The sequence below is a fragment of the Solea senegalensis genome, linkage group LG11 (genome assembly GCF_019176455.1).
Source record: "Solea senegalensis isolate Sse05_10M linkage group LG11, IFAPA_SoseM_1, whole genome shotgun sequence".
NCBI classification, from domain to species: Eukaryota; Metazoa; Chordata; class Actinopteri; order Pleuronectiformes; family Soleidae; genus Solea; species Solea senegalensis.
In genome coordinates, this window is record NC_058031.1 from 25,401,552 (window position 1) to 25,415,613 (window position 14,062).

General features: G+C 42.0%; 1 protein-coding gene across 1 annotated transcript; it reads right to left on the bottom strand.

The window, feature by feature from the left end:
• Positions 1-1,011: 1,011 nt before the first annotated feature.
• On the bottom strand, positions 1,012-9,920 carry ddx20 (DEAD (Asp-Glu-Ala-Asp) box polypeptide 20). The gene is made up of 11 exons (XM_044038403.1): positions 9,629-9,920; positions 8,744-8,838; positions 7,689-7,857; positions 6,999-7,113; positions 6,718-6,860; positions 6,474-6,612; positions 6,331-6,389; positions 4,418-4,500; positions 4,189-4,294; positions 2,786-2,887; positions 1,012-2,482 (listed from the first exon to the last, which is right to left on the bottom strand). Exons 1-11 carry the CDS (start codon positions 9,897-9,899, stop codon positions 1,470-1,472), a joined length of 2,295 nt encoding a protein of 764 aa, XP_043894338.1. The 5' UTR covers positions 9,900-9,920; the 3' UTR covers positions 1,012-1,469.
• Positions 9,921-14,062: the final 4,142 nt, after the last annotated feature.

The following is a 14,062-nucleotide window of genomic DNA, read 5'->3' on the forward strand; positions in this document are numbered from 1 at the left end:
TACATACTTTATTATGACTTTTTGACTGATTTTTGTACTATACTATGATTTTTGAATTTTGACATACTATACTATGACTTTTGCATACTATACTATGACTTTTTGTCTCATTTTGGAATACATACTATACTATGACTTTTTGTCTCATTTGGACTTTTTGTCTCATTTTGGACTTTTTTGACATACTATACTATGACTTTTTGTCTCATTTTTGGACGACATACTATATATGACTTTTTGTCTCATTTTGGACATACTATACTATGACTTTTTGTCTCATTTTGGGACACATACTATACTATGACTTTTGAGATTTTGGGACATACTATACTATGACTTTTTGTCTCATTTGGACATACTATACTATGACTTTTTGCTATGACTTTTTGTCTTTTTGTATGATTTTGGACTACTATACTATGACTTTTTTGATTTTGACATACTATACTGATATACTATGACTTTTTGACATACTACATACTATACTATGACATTTTGGACAACATACTATACAATGAATTTTTTGACCGATTTTGGACGACATAATTTACTTTGACTTTTTTGTCTCATTTTGGACGACACAAAATATTATGACTTTTTGTCTCATTTTAGAAGACATACTATACTATGACTTTTTTGTCTCATTTTGGACGACATACTATACTATGACTTTTTTGTCTCATTTTGGACGGCATACTATACTATGTTTTTGAGTGAATTTTCAAAAACTTTTTTCTAATTCACAAACTTTCAAGGACCTGAGGAAGTGAGGAGAGAATCTGCAGAAAAGCTGCTCAAACAATGATAGAATATATATATGTATATATACGTATATATACACACACATATGTGTATATACATATATATATATTAATACACACACACGTGTTTTTCATGTATATTTAAAATCATGTAAAGTCATATTTGTGGTTGAGTGTTAATATGATCATTTTTTCACAAACACATGATTCATGCTTATTTATTCACAAAAGTATAAAAAACAAACATCTGTAAAGTCCTGCTTCATTATTATTATTATTATTATTATTGGTACATTTTCAGAGTTTACATCGATGATCTTTTCAGTTTCTAGAAATGACATAATCTGTGTTATCTACAGATGAACACAGTGAAACTTCAGTGATTTTAGACATGAAAACAAAAGATGGTTTTTAAATACTTTCATGAAACTGAAGTTAATGTGAAACTCACTCTCCTGCACCAAAGTCTGGAGAAAATCACTGGATTTTAAATCACAGGAAACAGCTGCTGCCGTACATGAGTTTGTGCCACAAAAGACAACAAATGAAAAATGCTTTTTAATAAAAAGCAGGAAACGATGGACACAGCAGCAGATCCACAAAAACTTATCTGTGAACAGATAACCAGTTAAAGTCCTTACACAGAAAGTAAAGATCCAAACAGGAACATGATGGAATATTCTGGATTATGTGCAGATTAGAGTGCAGTCAGTGCTTCATGAGTTCTTCCACGTACACAGAGTTCATTCGATACGCTGCCATCCAGCTGTGAGCGCCGTTGTAGTAGCTGTGATGACCTCGCTGTTGGAAAGGAGACATGGACGCATAGTAGTCGCTCCACGCTCGGTAACAGGCTCTCCAGTAACCTTCAGCGCTCCACTCTTCTTCTTCTTCTTCTTCTTCCTCCTCCTCCTCCTCCTCCTCATCTCTGTCCCTCTTTGGTTTTCTACTTGTCTTCTCTGAGAACCCGCGTCTCTCGCTCTCCTCTTTGCTCTTCCTCGGGTCATTTCTTCTCTCCTGGTTGTTTCTCGTCTTTGTTCTGACGCTTGGTTCAGGTTCTCGTATCTGGCTCTGAGATGAAGACGGATGAAGGATCTTTGGTCCAGACTTGGGACTCGTTTTGGGTTCGGGAAGTTGTGTCGCTGCTCCATTTTCTCCTCCAGTGTGATTTAAATCTGCTGTTATCTCCTCCTCGTCCTCCTCCTCCTCCTCAGAGCTGGACGGAGCAGAAACTGGAGGAGGTTGCGTCACAGTTTGTGAGCCGTCGTCGTGAAGCGTGACGCACTCCGAGTGCCGTTCTTCGTTGCCGTCGTCGTCTCGACCTCTGAACTCCCTGACGATCTCCACCGACCTCCCCAGACCTGTGGTGATGAAGGTCTGGAAATCCTTCTCCGCTTCCTCAAAGGTCATGAGTGTTGACGTGCGACTCTTGAAGGAGCTGAGAGCAGAGATCTTTGGTAAAGCGTCCTGCAGCTGTTGTCGAGTCAGCGCCGCCTGAGTTGGACTAATAGACTCGTTTTTAGCGTCTCCTTCCCTGCGTGCTCCTCTCCTCAGAGTGCGCGCTCTTTGTTCCACTGTGACGTCAGAGGCTGAAGCAGCAGCAGGAAGCTTCGTCTGCTTCTTCTTCTCTGTCCTGACCTTAGAAAAGGAGGCTGGAGTGGAAGCTTGAGTGCAGACGTCCCAGTCACACGGTTCATCCATCAGCCCCGCCTCCATCACCGCTGTGACACAGTGAAAAGAGACTTTAATCACATCAGAAAAATCTTGTGATCAAATCCAAGTCATATTTAAGTCTTTGAAAAGACCAAAAAACACGTTTGTAGCTTTATTTTGTTGTTTTTCTGACGCTAACACAGGAGCTCTGCTGCCTCGTGTGGTCACTTTGTGTCACTGAGCCTAAATGAAATATTTCAAACAATGAAGTAACAAAATAAGACATTTGAACTGAGTGATGGAGGCAGCAGTGTGTGTGTGTGTGTGTGTGTGTGTGTGTGTGTGTGTGTGTGCGTGAGACAAAGACTTACATGGTAACACAGACAGATTAAGGCCACACTTCTGAGCTATGGCCATCATCTTGTTCTCCTCGTCGCCATGGCAACAGTAGGTCACGGCCAAACCCTGAGTACCTGGCACACAATTTAAATACATTTTAAATAAAATAATGCTATATTACATTCTTAGTACTTTTGTTTTTCATGAAGTTAATGCATGTTTTTAGGAAATATAAAAACACCTGGTTAAATATACAGTTTTAATGTAATCTTCCATTTATAAGTTATTCTTTTAAAGGGGACATATTATGCAAAATCAACTTTTTAACCATTTTAATACTTATATTTGGGACTCTGGAGGCCCTACCAGTCGCCAAAGTGTGGAAAAACAATACTCAGTCATGTTTTCGTGGTTCCACTTAGTGTAAGTATAGGCGATAAAACGCTCGATGTTGAATTCCCTGCGCTTATGACGTCAGCATGCGCATTTCACCGCGAATGTTACCGCCCCACCAGTACGTTTACTTCGCAAGCTCCACCTTAGCTCCACCTTGTCCCTGCGAGAGTGCAGGCGAGGGAGGAAGAGCGCTATTATGTCAACAAGGCGGGACAAGTGTGCTGTTGGTGGCTGCACAGTGGAGCACAGTGTTTTACAGAGGATTTTATATATGAAGCTAATGTGCCGGATAAAGTCAGCAATCGTGTGTTCGTGTGTTCGCACCACTTCACATCAGACTGCGACCAGCGGTTGCCGTATTTAGTCAGGGGACGTATTTCACCGACGTACAAACACACAAATTGTTAAGAAAAGATCACACAGAGCTCATAACTGACCATTCTGACACGTCCTAATTAAACATATTTGTTCAGTACGTCCTCCATGACCGGAGCACATACTCAGTCTGATACAATCACATACAGCAGCAGTTTATGCAGCTCGCTGCTGACGATCAGCGGTGCTGCACTCTCTGTGTCACCGATAGCCTAAACAGCCTAAACCGCTGAATAAACTGTATGTTTCTGTATCAGACCGCAGACTGTGCTAGGGTTATTGAACTACTATGATTCTTCATCCTTATGGTATTTTGACCAAAGCATGTCACTGACATGTTCATTAGGACACCAGGGAACTATTTTAATGGGGGAAATAGGGTATAATATGTCCACTTTAAATAAAACATGCTTTTGTCTCATCTTTGGTTTTAAAGGTTTAACAAACACTGAACTCTTTCTGTTGTTGGAATATTACGTAATAAAGTTTATATATTTGAAGTAGAAAAGCTGTTTTTGAAATGACTGATGAATAAATGACTGATGAATAAATGACCGATCAAGACTTTGTACGCTGTAAATCACGTGATCTGAGAAAGAAACTCTCCAGCCCCGCCTCTCCACTCTTCAGCCCCGCCTCTTCACAGTGAACTGTGCTGACTCACCAAAGCGTCCCGCTCGTCCAATCCTGTGCATGTAGGTTTCCCAGTCCTGAGGGACGTCCAGGTTTATCACCAGGTTCACTTTGTCTGCGTCGATGCCTCTGGACGTCTGACGACAACGACAACAACGACAACAGCGACAATGACGACGACAGCAGCAGAGATTATGATTAACCTGAGTCTCAGAGTCAAACATTTACATCAAGAAAAAAGAGAAATGATGGAATCTCACCAGGTCAGTGGAGATGAGGACTCTGCACTGATACTGCTTCAGTTTAGACATGGCTTCCAGTCTCTGGTCCTGACTCAGTCCACCTGCACACACGTCACATTAAATCAAATTAAAAATCACACTAAAAATCACATTAAATCATTCCTTCACATCCATGCCTGCAGTGCCGTCAGAGGCCACCAGAGGTCACTAAAGAAGATCAAGAATCCACTCATGTCATGTACACCGGAGATGGACGACACGCAGTGTGCTAACGACAACCCAGTGGAAAACGTGTGCTTGGTGCTTCAAAGTATCAGTAAGGAAATACGTGACTTCAGGACTGAGCATAAAGTAGATCTACACACTCTCAAAGAAGAACTTAAGGAAGTCATGAAAAATGAACTCAAAGATCTACAACAGGAAATTTATCTTTCTGCTAACTCCGCTCAAATCCAGGCCAGTGAAACCAGGCTGAATGAAGCAGAAGCACAAATGAATGAAAGCGAGTGGCTAACAAGGCCATGAAGGAGGCGCTCATTAAGTCCAGGGAAAGACAGAAAACAATGCAGGAAAAGTTGATAGATATGGAGGCGCGGTCTAGGCGGAACATTCGCATTTACGGCGTACCCGAAGGGAAAGAAGGAAACTCCGTGCCTGACTTTGTGGAGCAACTTCTGAAAAGTGAACTTGCACTGACAGCAGACAATAGTCTGCAGATTCAGCGCGCACACAGAGCTTTAGCTCGTAAACCAGACACCCAGGTCTATAGTGGTAACTTTTCTGGAGTTTAATACCAAAGAAGCAGTATTGAAAAAAGCCCTAACCCACTACGCGGGTATATGGGCACAAACTAAGTCAGACTAATGCTAAAGACTTCATTTGGAATACAAAATACATGCTATCGGATGACGTTGGATTGCTAGGATGAGAGGATCTCCCCTCAGCCTACCAACGGGGACTCAGGGTGGCAAAGAATCACCCCAATTTGGGAGTTAAATGATTTTTCTTTGTCTTTTTCAGTTAGCACATGTTGTCCAGATGTTCAGGGCTTTGAATGTCTTAAAGAAGTTAAGGACAATGAGGGGAGATTTGTATTAAGTAAAGGAAAGCTACAAAACACAATGGTGACAATGATCAATGTATACGCCCCTCCAGAAAACTCTGTTTGACACTATTGCTATAGAAACTGAAGGTGTTTTGATATGTGGAGGAGATTATAATGTGGTCATGAACCATAACCTGGAGACAAGCTCAAAAAGAAGCATCTAACCAGGTTTATTATTACTTTAGTGCAGGAAATGGGATTAATCAATGTGTGGAGAGAACTCCACCCACTAGAAAGGGACTTTACGCACTTTTCAGTACCCCATTCTGTCTACTCCAGAATAGACTCCTTTTTACTTAATACAAGTGAAATGCACAGGGTCGCAGAATGTAAATTCGGGGTGGCAGATCAATCAGATCACAGTGGGATCAATACACCTGAATAAAAGGAAAATAAATACTGTATGGAGGCTAAATGTGGGCATCTTGAACAATCAGGCAAATGTGGAACATATAAGAGAAGAAATAAAAAGGTACATAGAAGAGAACGACAACAGGGAAGTAAACCCTGCCATTCTGTGGGATGGTATGAAGGCAGTCGTTCGGGGGACAACAATCGCTTTGACAACAAGGAAACGATTGTTACCGTTCTACCTAAAGAAGGCAAAGATAAAGAAGACTGCAAAAACTATAGGCCGATTTGTCGCCAAACACACGATAATATTAGAAGAACCCTCCATATTCTAGACAACGCCCAAAAAAAGTGGTACAAGTACAAGTCTGGTTGATTTAGATGCAGAAAAAGCATTTGATAGTGCTTTTTCACACGTGAAAACTCAATGAAACATTTAAGTTAAAAAAAAGAAAAAGTTTTTCTTCAAACTCACCTGAAATACAAGCAGCAGGTAAACCTTTAGAGGACAAGATGTCTGCCAGCTGCTGAGCTCTGAGGACAGAGACAACATCTTCATCATCACCATCATACCACACACACAGAGACAGAGAGTGTGTGTGTGTGTGTGTGCAGTACCGTGTGTGTAGGTTAGAAAACACCAGTGCTTGGTTAAAGGGGATTTTGCTGAACAGTTCCAGAAGATGTTGAACCTTCTCCTCAAACACTCTGTGAGGCGACGCATTACACTGCACCAGCCTGTAGTACTGCTTCACACCTGACAGGGGGCGCACAACCACAACATTAGGTTCAACAGGAGGATGTGCAGATAATGACACAGACACAACCAAGAACAACGTGAACGAGTGTAATCAGGTCTGACCTCTGAGGCCGAGGTCACCGGGGTTCAGTCTCACAAAGGTCGGCTCGCTCATGTAGCGTGTTAGGTACTGTGCAAGGGATTCTGGGTAAGTGGCAGAGAGCGCCAGCATCTGTTTGTTCACAGGCAGAGAAGAGAAGATGGAGCTGGGGAGAGGAGAGGTGGGGAGAGGAAAGGAAACAGAGGAGAGGTTTCATTCAGTTGTTCAGCTTCTTAAACATGAATATTTTCTGGTTTCTTTCTATAAAACAATCATTTAAACAAAGAACAGTGAAGTCATTTACTTGATCTGCTCCTGGAAACTTCCCTCCTCCAGCAGCTTGTCGGCCTCGTCCAGAACAAACAGTCTGATGCTGCTGGTCGACAACATCCCCAACTCTATGAGCTGCTTAATACGACCTGAGCACAAAGATCCAGGAATACAAGCATCACCACCATCATCATCGTCACCATCATCATCACCATCCACACACACACACACACACACACACACACACACACACACACACACACACACACACACACACACACACAGGATTTTATATTTATAAACTAATATAATAAAAAAAGTAAAAATTATATTTTACATGATTTTAAGCGTTTTTTACTGTTACAAAAAAGCCAACGTCGGTGGCTCTTATTTTGAAAGTCAGGCTGAAAGGAAATGGTGCTCCATAAGATAAGTAACAGTAACAGAGCTGAAGCAGTTCCTCCATTATTATCATTATTAATTAATACATGAATCAACAACTCTTTTGATAGTGGATGAAGGTTTCTGTGATTCTTCAGCTTCTTAAATGTGAAAGTAAAACAAATCATAAAAATGACTGGATTATAAAAATAATGGTTAGTTGCAGCTTTAATAAAGCTTGGAAACACGATTAAAACCGTTTTATTAAATAAGAATAATAAAACTTCATAAATAAGTAACATCACGTTATTAGTCATGTGATGACGGCGTGACAAACACTCACCAGGTGAACCCACGGCGATGTGACACCTCTTCAGGTGAGGTTTGTCCTGACTCACAGGTCGACCTCCGATAAACACGTGACACTGCAGACCCTCCATGGAGCAGCCGATCGCCATGACGACTGAGTGGATCTGCACCGCAATCTCACGCGTGGGAGCCAACACGAGAACCTGAGGACGAAGAAGAAGACAAAGAAGATGAAGAAGACGAAGAAGACGAAGGAGAAGAAGATGAAGAAAAAGACAAAGGAGACGAAGATGAAGACAAAGAAGAAGAAGAAGGTAAGAGGTCAACAACAACAACAAGCACTTAGGTTTGATTAAAGACAGAGACACAGATCAGTTAAACCTCAATGCTAATAAGATTATACTTCACCACAGACACACACACACACACACACAGACAGACACGCACACACACAGCGCGGTGTGGACACTAGGGCTGTAAAGTCCCGGTCGACTGATCGATTTATGAGTCGATAAAGTTCTGGTTCGACTCAGATTCTGATGAGTCCACTTTCTTCCGTGTTAATTTCATACAGTCTTTGGTTAATTTGATTTCATCTGGAGGAATGGGGGCATTTTCAGAGCACTCCTGTTTCACAGGTTACATCAATGTCATCAGAGAACACCCCCCTGGTTTTCAGTGTTTTGGATTAGCCCAATCCACAGGAGACAGATTAAAATACGTTGGTGGTTTTATTTAATGTTGAGCTACAGTCAGTCGTCCTCTTACATCCCGTCAAAGACATCACAGTGTGGCAGCGTTTTACAAAAATAGATGGTGATAAAAAGTCAAATGCAAAGTTTGGCAGCAACAGTTTTCATATCACAGCTCGACTACAAACATATCATATAAACACGGTAAGCTAACTCTTCGTTATGTTGCTCCGTCCGTTTTGAGTACATGATCATATCAGAATTGGCATATTTCAATGTTTTAGTCTAAGAATCATTGATTGGTTTCATAACAGCAGGCGCACTCGCCCACAACAACGGCAGCGATCTATTTGTGTCTCAGGTTGATTACAGCCCTAGTGGACACAGCACGTCTGACCTGAGTGGCAGGATTCTCCAGGACCAGAGAGTCCAGAGCGATGGTGCTGAACACGCACGTCTTTCCCGTACCAGACTTCGCCTGCACGATCAAATCTGCAACAGGAAGTCAGAAGAATCACACTTTCACATTGTTTAGAATAAAGGTGTAAAATTCACATTCGAGCTGTAAACAGCTGTTTTATTCGTCAGTAGCAGCACTGAGGATCCAGCAGAGGGCGCTCCTAAGGTTTCCTCTCAGATACTGTATGAACTGAACAAACTGGAAAAAACATTTCCAAATAAAATCAAAGAAAATAAAGCAGTAAGTAGGAGATACAGCTATGAGACATAGAGTAATAACAATATTATTACAAAATAGTGAAAATTGCTTCTTCTCTTCATAAGAACCTTGACAATCTGTTTAAATCGGGGCTTTCAAACCTGCGGAAAATGTCTTTATCGGAGATCTTTTGTCCAGACTTCCTTTTCAAATAGTTCCCCATTATATTATTAAGTGTACAATACAGTAATAATCCACACAAACTACAGGAAAACTCAACAATCTCATAAAATGAGATTTGAAATTTGGCATATTCGTTTTCTTAAAATAAGATTGTAAGGATATTATGGTGGGAGGGTGTTTTACTGTAATACTGTGTTTTACTGTTTACTGTAATACTCTGTAAAAACAGTGTTTTACATTGTAATACTTTGTAAAACAGTGTTTTACATTGTAATACTTTGTAAAACAGTGTTTTACATTGTAATACTCTGTCAAAACAGTGTTTTACGGTGTTATACTCTGTAAAAGCAGTTTTACAATGTTGTTAAAACAGTTTTAGAGTGTTTTATTGGTATTAATGACTGAGTAGAACATGAATAATGTTTGTATGAAGACACTGACCGAGGCCACAGCGGCCCAGCGGGATCGCCTTCAGTTGTATCGGCGACGGTTTGTTGAATCCCGCGGCGGAAAGTCCGTCCAGCACCGCGGCAGAAAGCAGCAGAGAAGCGAAGTCAATGTTGTCCGACAGAAGGACGTCTTCAGTCCGCTGACGACTGTTGATGTCGTGCGCTGCCTTCTTCACGGAGGACGCCATCTTCTCTGCACTGTTTCCCTTCTTCTTCTTCTTCTTGGTTTTTAACGGCGACTGGCCACCAACATTATGGGGCATTACCGCCACCTACTGACCCGGGGTGTGGGTCAGGCTCCTTCCTCACTTCCTTAAAAATACTAATAATACTAATACAACATAAATAAATAAATAATATAAGAAATGACTACTACTACTAATAATAATAACAACAATAATAATAATAATGACAACAAATCAAGTATTTATTTCTACTTTATGCTGGTGTTTCTACTTTATGCTGGAGTTTTTGAGTGGACAGCAAAGTAAGAATTTCATTGTACAGGGAAACGTGTTTCTTTACTGTGCATATGACAATAAACACTTTGAATTGAATTGAATTGAATTATAAACATATTCACACACACACACATACTAACTTCTACTATAAAGAAGTTGTAGTAGTAGAAGTATGTACTATAACTATAACTATACTACTATATATATATATATATATATATATATATATACATACACACACACACACATACTAACTTATATCTACTATATATAAATATATATATATATATAGATATATACATACACACACACACACACACACATACACATAGACACCTATAAACATACATACTTACTCCCAGATCTGGGCCCTTTTTCCCTCATATTCTTCCGTACACTCCTACACTCTTCAGAAATTCCATCACTGCCTTCGACTTAGGCCCTCCACCCTCATTAAGAATATCCTTTAGTTCAAATTCCTGGACCCCAACACCCCTCAACTTGCTCATCATCACCCTCCTCTGCTCTTCATATGCCCTACACCCCAGCAGTACATGCTCCACTGATTCCTCCACCTCCCCACACCCCTCACACATCCCTGTCTGATGCCTCCCAAACAGTTTCAATGTTTTATTAAGTGAAGAGTGTCCCAGCCTCAACCTCATCCATACTGTCTCATCTCTCCTACTTTTCCTGACCCCCCGCCCCTTAATACTAGGCTGCACCTGGTAAAAGTGTCGACCCTTCTGTTCTCTATCCCATTTGACCTGCCACAGCTGATTAGCCTTTTCCCAGATTACCCCCTTTGCCTCTTTCTTACTAATACTAATATGCATCTCAATCCTCTCCTTCTTTAATGCCCTCTTTGCCAAAGCATCTGCCTCTTCATTCCCCCCCATTCCCACATGAGCTGGGACCCACAGAAACCTTATAACACTACCTTGGCTCAAACACCGGGTTATATTCATCAGGATTTCATACAGCAGAACCTGTCTGCTACAAGAGTGGAAGGAACTTAGGCTGGTCAACACTGAAGCCGAGTCACAGCAAACCAACACCCTCTCCACCCGAGCATGCTCCACCCACCAGAGCCAAGTGGACAAGTCAGAGCCAACCCGGACCTGAATCTTCCTCTCCTTGGCCCTCCTTATTTCATCCTCTAATCTAATCACTGCATCCATGGTGTTTCTTCCTTTCCTAAATCCACACTGATATTCCGCCAGCACACCTCTTCTCTCCAACACGTACAACAACCTGTCCGCCACCATTCTCTCCATCACCTTGCATATATTGGAGGTCAAAGGAATTGGTCTGTAGCTAGATGGCACTGTGGGGTCCTTGCCTGGTTTCCAAACTGGCACCACCGCTGCTTCTTTCCATACCCCATATTGCCCCATCCCCCAAGTTTTGCAGCATCTTATAACACACCCTATCTTTACCGGACGAGGTGGCTAACGTACAGGACTCATCCAGAATAGTACTCCCCCCAACCTTCCTACCTACCACACCACATAAGGAGGAGGGAAAAGTTTTTTCCCTCCTCCTTATCCCTTCTTTAGACAAATTCTCTAGCCTGTGTACCTTAGTAAAAGATCTGGCCATAAACGCTGCCTTCTCCCCATCTGTTATTGCCCTCTCTTCCCCACTCACCAACACCGGGTACCCACTCTTTCCTATCTCCCCCCATCTTCTTTATCATCCCACTGGTGTCGTCCACCCTATTCCACTACCAAACCCCTTCCAGGCCGCCTTCTTCGCCCTCCTCCCTGTCCTCCTGAGGAGCGCCAAAGCCCTCTTATACTGGAACAGGTGATGTTGTGTAAGTGTCCGCTTTACTGCATTAAATGCCCTATTTTTTCCCTCACTGCCTGCTGACATTCTTCAGACCACCAGGGGACTAGCTTCCTCTCCCTCCTACCCTTACTCTGGGGTACCCCTTCTGCTGCTTTCATAACCGCTCATTAAATTTATCAACCTCCCCCAAAAGGTCAGCCCTACTCATATACTCCTAAAAATGCATTCCAATCCGCCTTCCCAAATACCCACCGAGAATTACCACCCCCTACACCCTCCTCAACCTGATCACCCAGGGTGTACATTAAAGGATAGTGATCACTACCTATCATAGATTCAGACCACACCTCCCACTTACACATCCCAGCCAGTGGGACAGAAACCAGCATAAGGTCCAACACAAAATCAGTACCTGCCACCCAATTTACCCTTGTCCCCCTTCCATCATTTAGACACACTAAGCCTCTCTCATCCATCAGTTCTTCTATTGTAGCTCCATTCACATCTGTCAGAGCCCCCCCACAGAGTGCTATGAGCATTAAAATCTGCACACCAAACCACCCTACGCCTATCCTGCTCCCTAACCTCTAATAAACCCTCTAAAACCAACCTCTTGCATGGATTGTAATAGTTAATCACCGCCACCTCCACCCCCTTTTCCCACACCAGTACTACAATATATTCATTATCCACCCCCAGTTCCATAACCCTAAGGGGAATACCTAGCCTTATAAAAGTAACACATCCCCCGCCCCTACTACCAATCTCCCTATCCCTACACACTCCTGTGTACCCAAACAACCGAACAAAATCCAGTGAAGGCTTCAGCCATATTTCCTGAATACAAATAACAGCCGGTTTTCCAACCAGTTCTCGGATAAAATGCTTGAACTCCTGACCGTTAGCCAGTAGGCTACGAGCATTCCATTATAAGAGAACCACCATTATAAACTCAAAAATTCTGTGAGTCCCAGGCAGCCTGTAGGTTTCTCTGCAAATAATCACACCTGCTATGAAAGACCAGTGCCTTCTTTGGAGAATGGAGAATATGGAGAAAAGGAGAGGGCCAAGGACAGAACCTTGTGGAACATCGTCGTTGACTGGGGCGGGGTGGGAGCAGGAACCATGAATGGAGACAAACTGTTTCCAGTCGGAGAGGTAGGAGTGGAACCAGGACAGAGCAGAACCGTTGTACTATGTTTCACAGCAACATGAGCGAGGTGCATTCATGGTCTGTTGGAAAAACTGCCTCTGGAGGTTTGCACTGTTTCCCGCCACCAGTCATTCAACTCAAAGAAGGGTTCAAGGAAAAAAAGATACAGACCCGCGCCGCTGCCGCCACCTAGTGATCGGGAGGAGAATTTACCTGTTTTTGTCTGAGCTGGATTAAAAATGTCCTTTGTGTCTTTTATGTATGAAAACCCAAAAAAAGATCCTGTCTTTTATTATAATGACTTATGTTATGACCCCAGGGTAGTTACTGCTTTTTCTTTGTGTGTGTGTGTGTGTGTGCATGCATGTGAGTGTGAGATGGGTTGAAGGTGTGCATGTTTGAGAGTCTAGGGTGGATCCTGGGAGCTGATTGGTCCTGCACGGAAAGGAATTCGAATAAGAGGCCTGAACATCCCAGCTGCAGGGACTTCCTCTTTCTGCTTAATAAATCTTTAAAATGGTTTGTTTGACGTGTTGCTGGTAGTTTCTTGGGAGCCTCATTACTCGTGTTGTGATCAGGTTTTTCCCCTCTGCCTGGTCGTAAAACTTATTAACTCAAATGTAAAAAGTCATTATTTTGAGATATATATATCTTTGAGTCAATATATAGAAATAAAGGCAGAATTCGACTTCAAAGAAGAATAAAGACGATACATCTCAGGGGGAAAAAGATATTCTGAGGAAAAAAATTATTTCTGAGGAAAAAAATGATTTCTGAGGAAAAAAATGATTTCTGAGATTAGAGACATCATTGTGAGAATATTCTTATATATATCCATTCATATTCTCAGATAATAATCTAAAAATGTGGCCATAATCCTGTCCTGTAGCCTTCACTTCATCCCTGCTTCATCTCTCAGGAGCAGCTGCAGTTACTGAAAGTCTTAAGAAGCTCTCACATTAGAATGATTGCCTCCCACAATCCGGATCTTGGGATTTGGTTTTGTCAGAATTAAATG

Bases quoted from the DNA above. Each gene is read 5' to 3' on its own strand.
- ddx20 (XM_044038403.1), bottom strand. From the start codon at position 9,899: ATGCCCCATAATGTTGGTGGCCAGTCGCCGTTAAAAACCAAGAAGAAG. The intron at 7,114-7,688 runs GTGAGTGTTTGT...CTTTGTGCTCAG, and splicing joins CATCGCCGTGGGTTCACCTG to GTCGTATTAAGCAGCTCATA. The intron at 2,888-4,188 runs GTGAGTCAGCAC...ATTGTGTGCCAG, and splicing joins TGGACGAGCGGGACGCTTTG to GTACTCAGGGTTTGGCCGTG.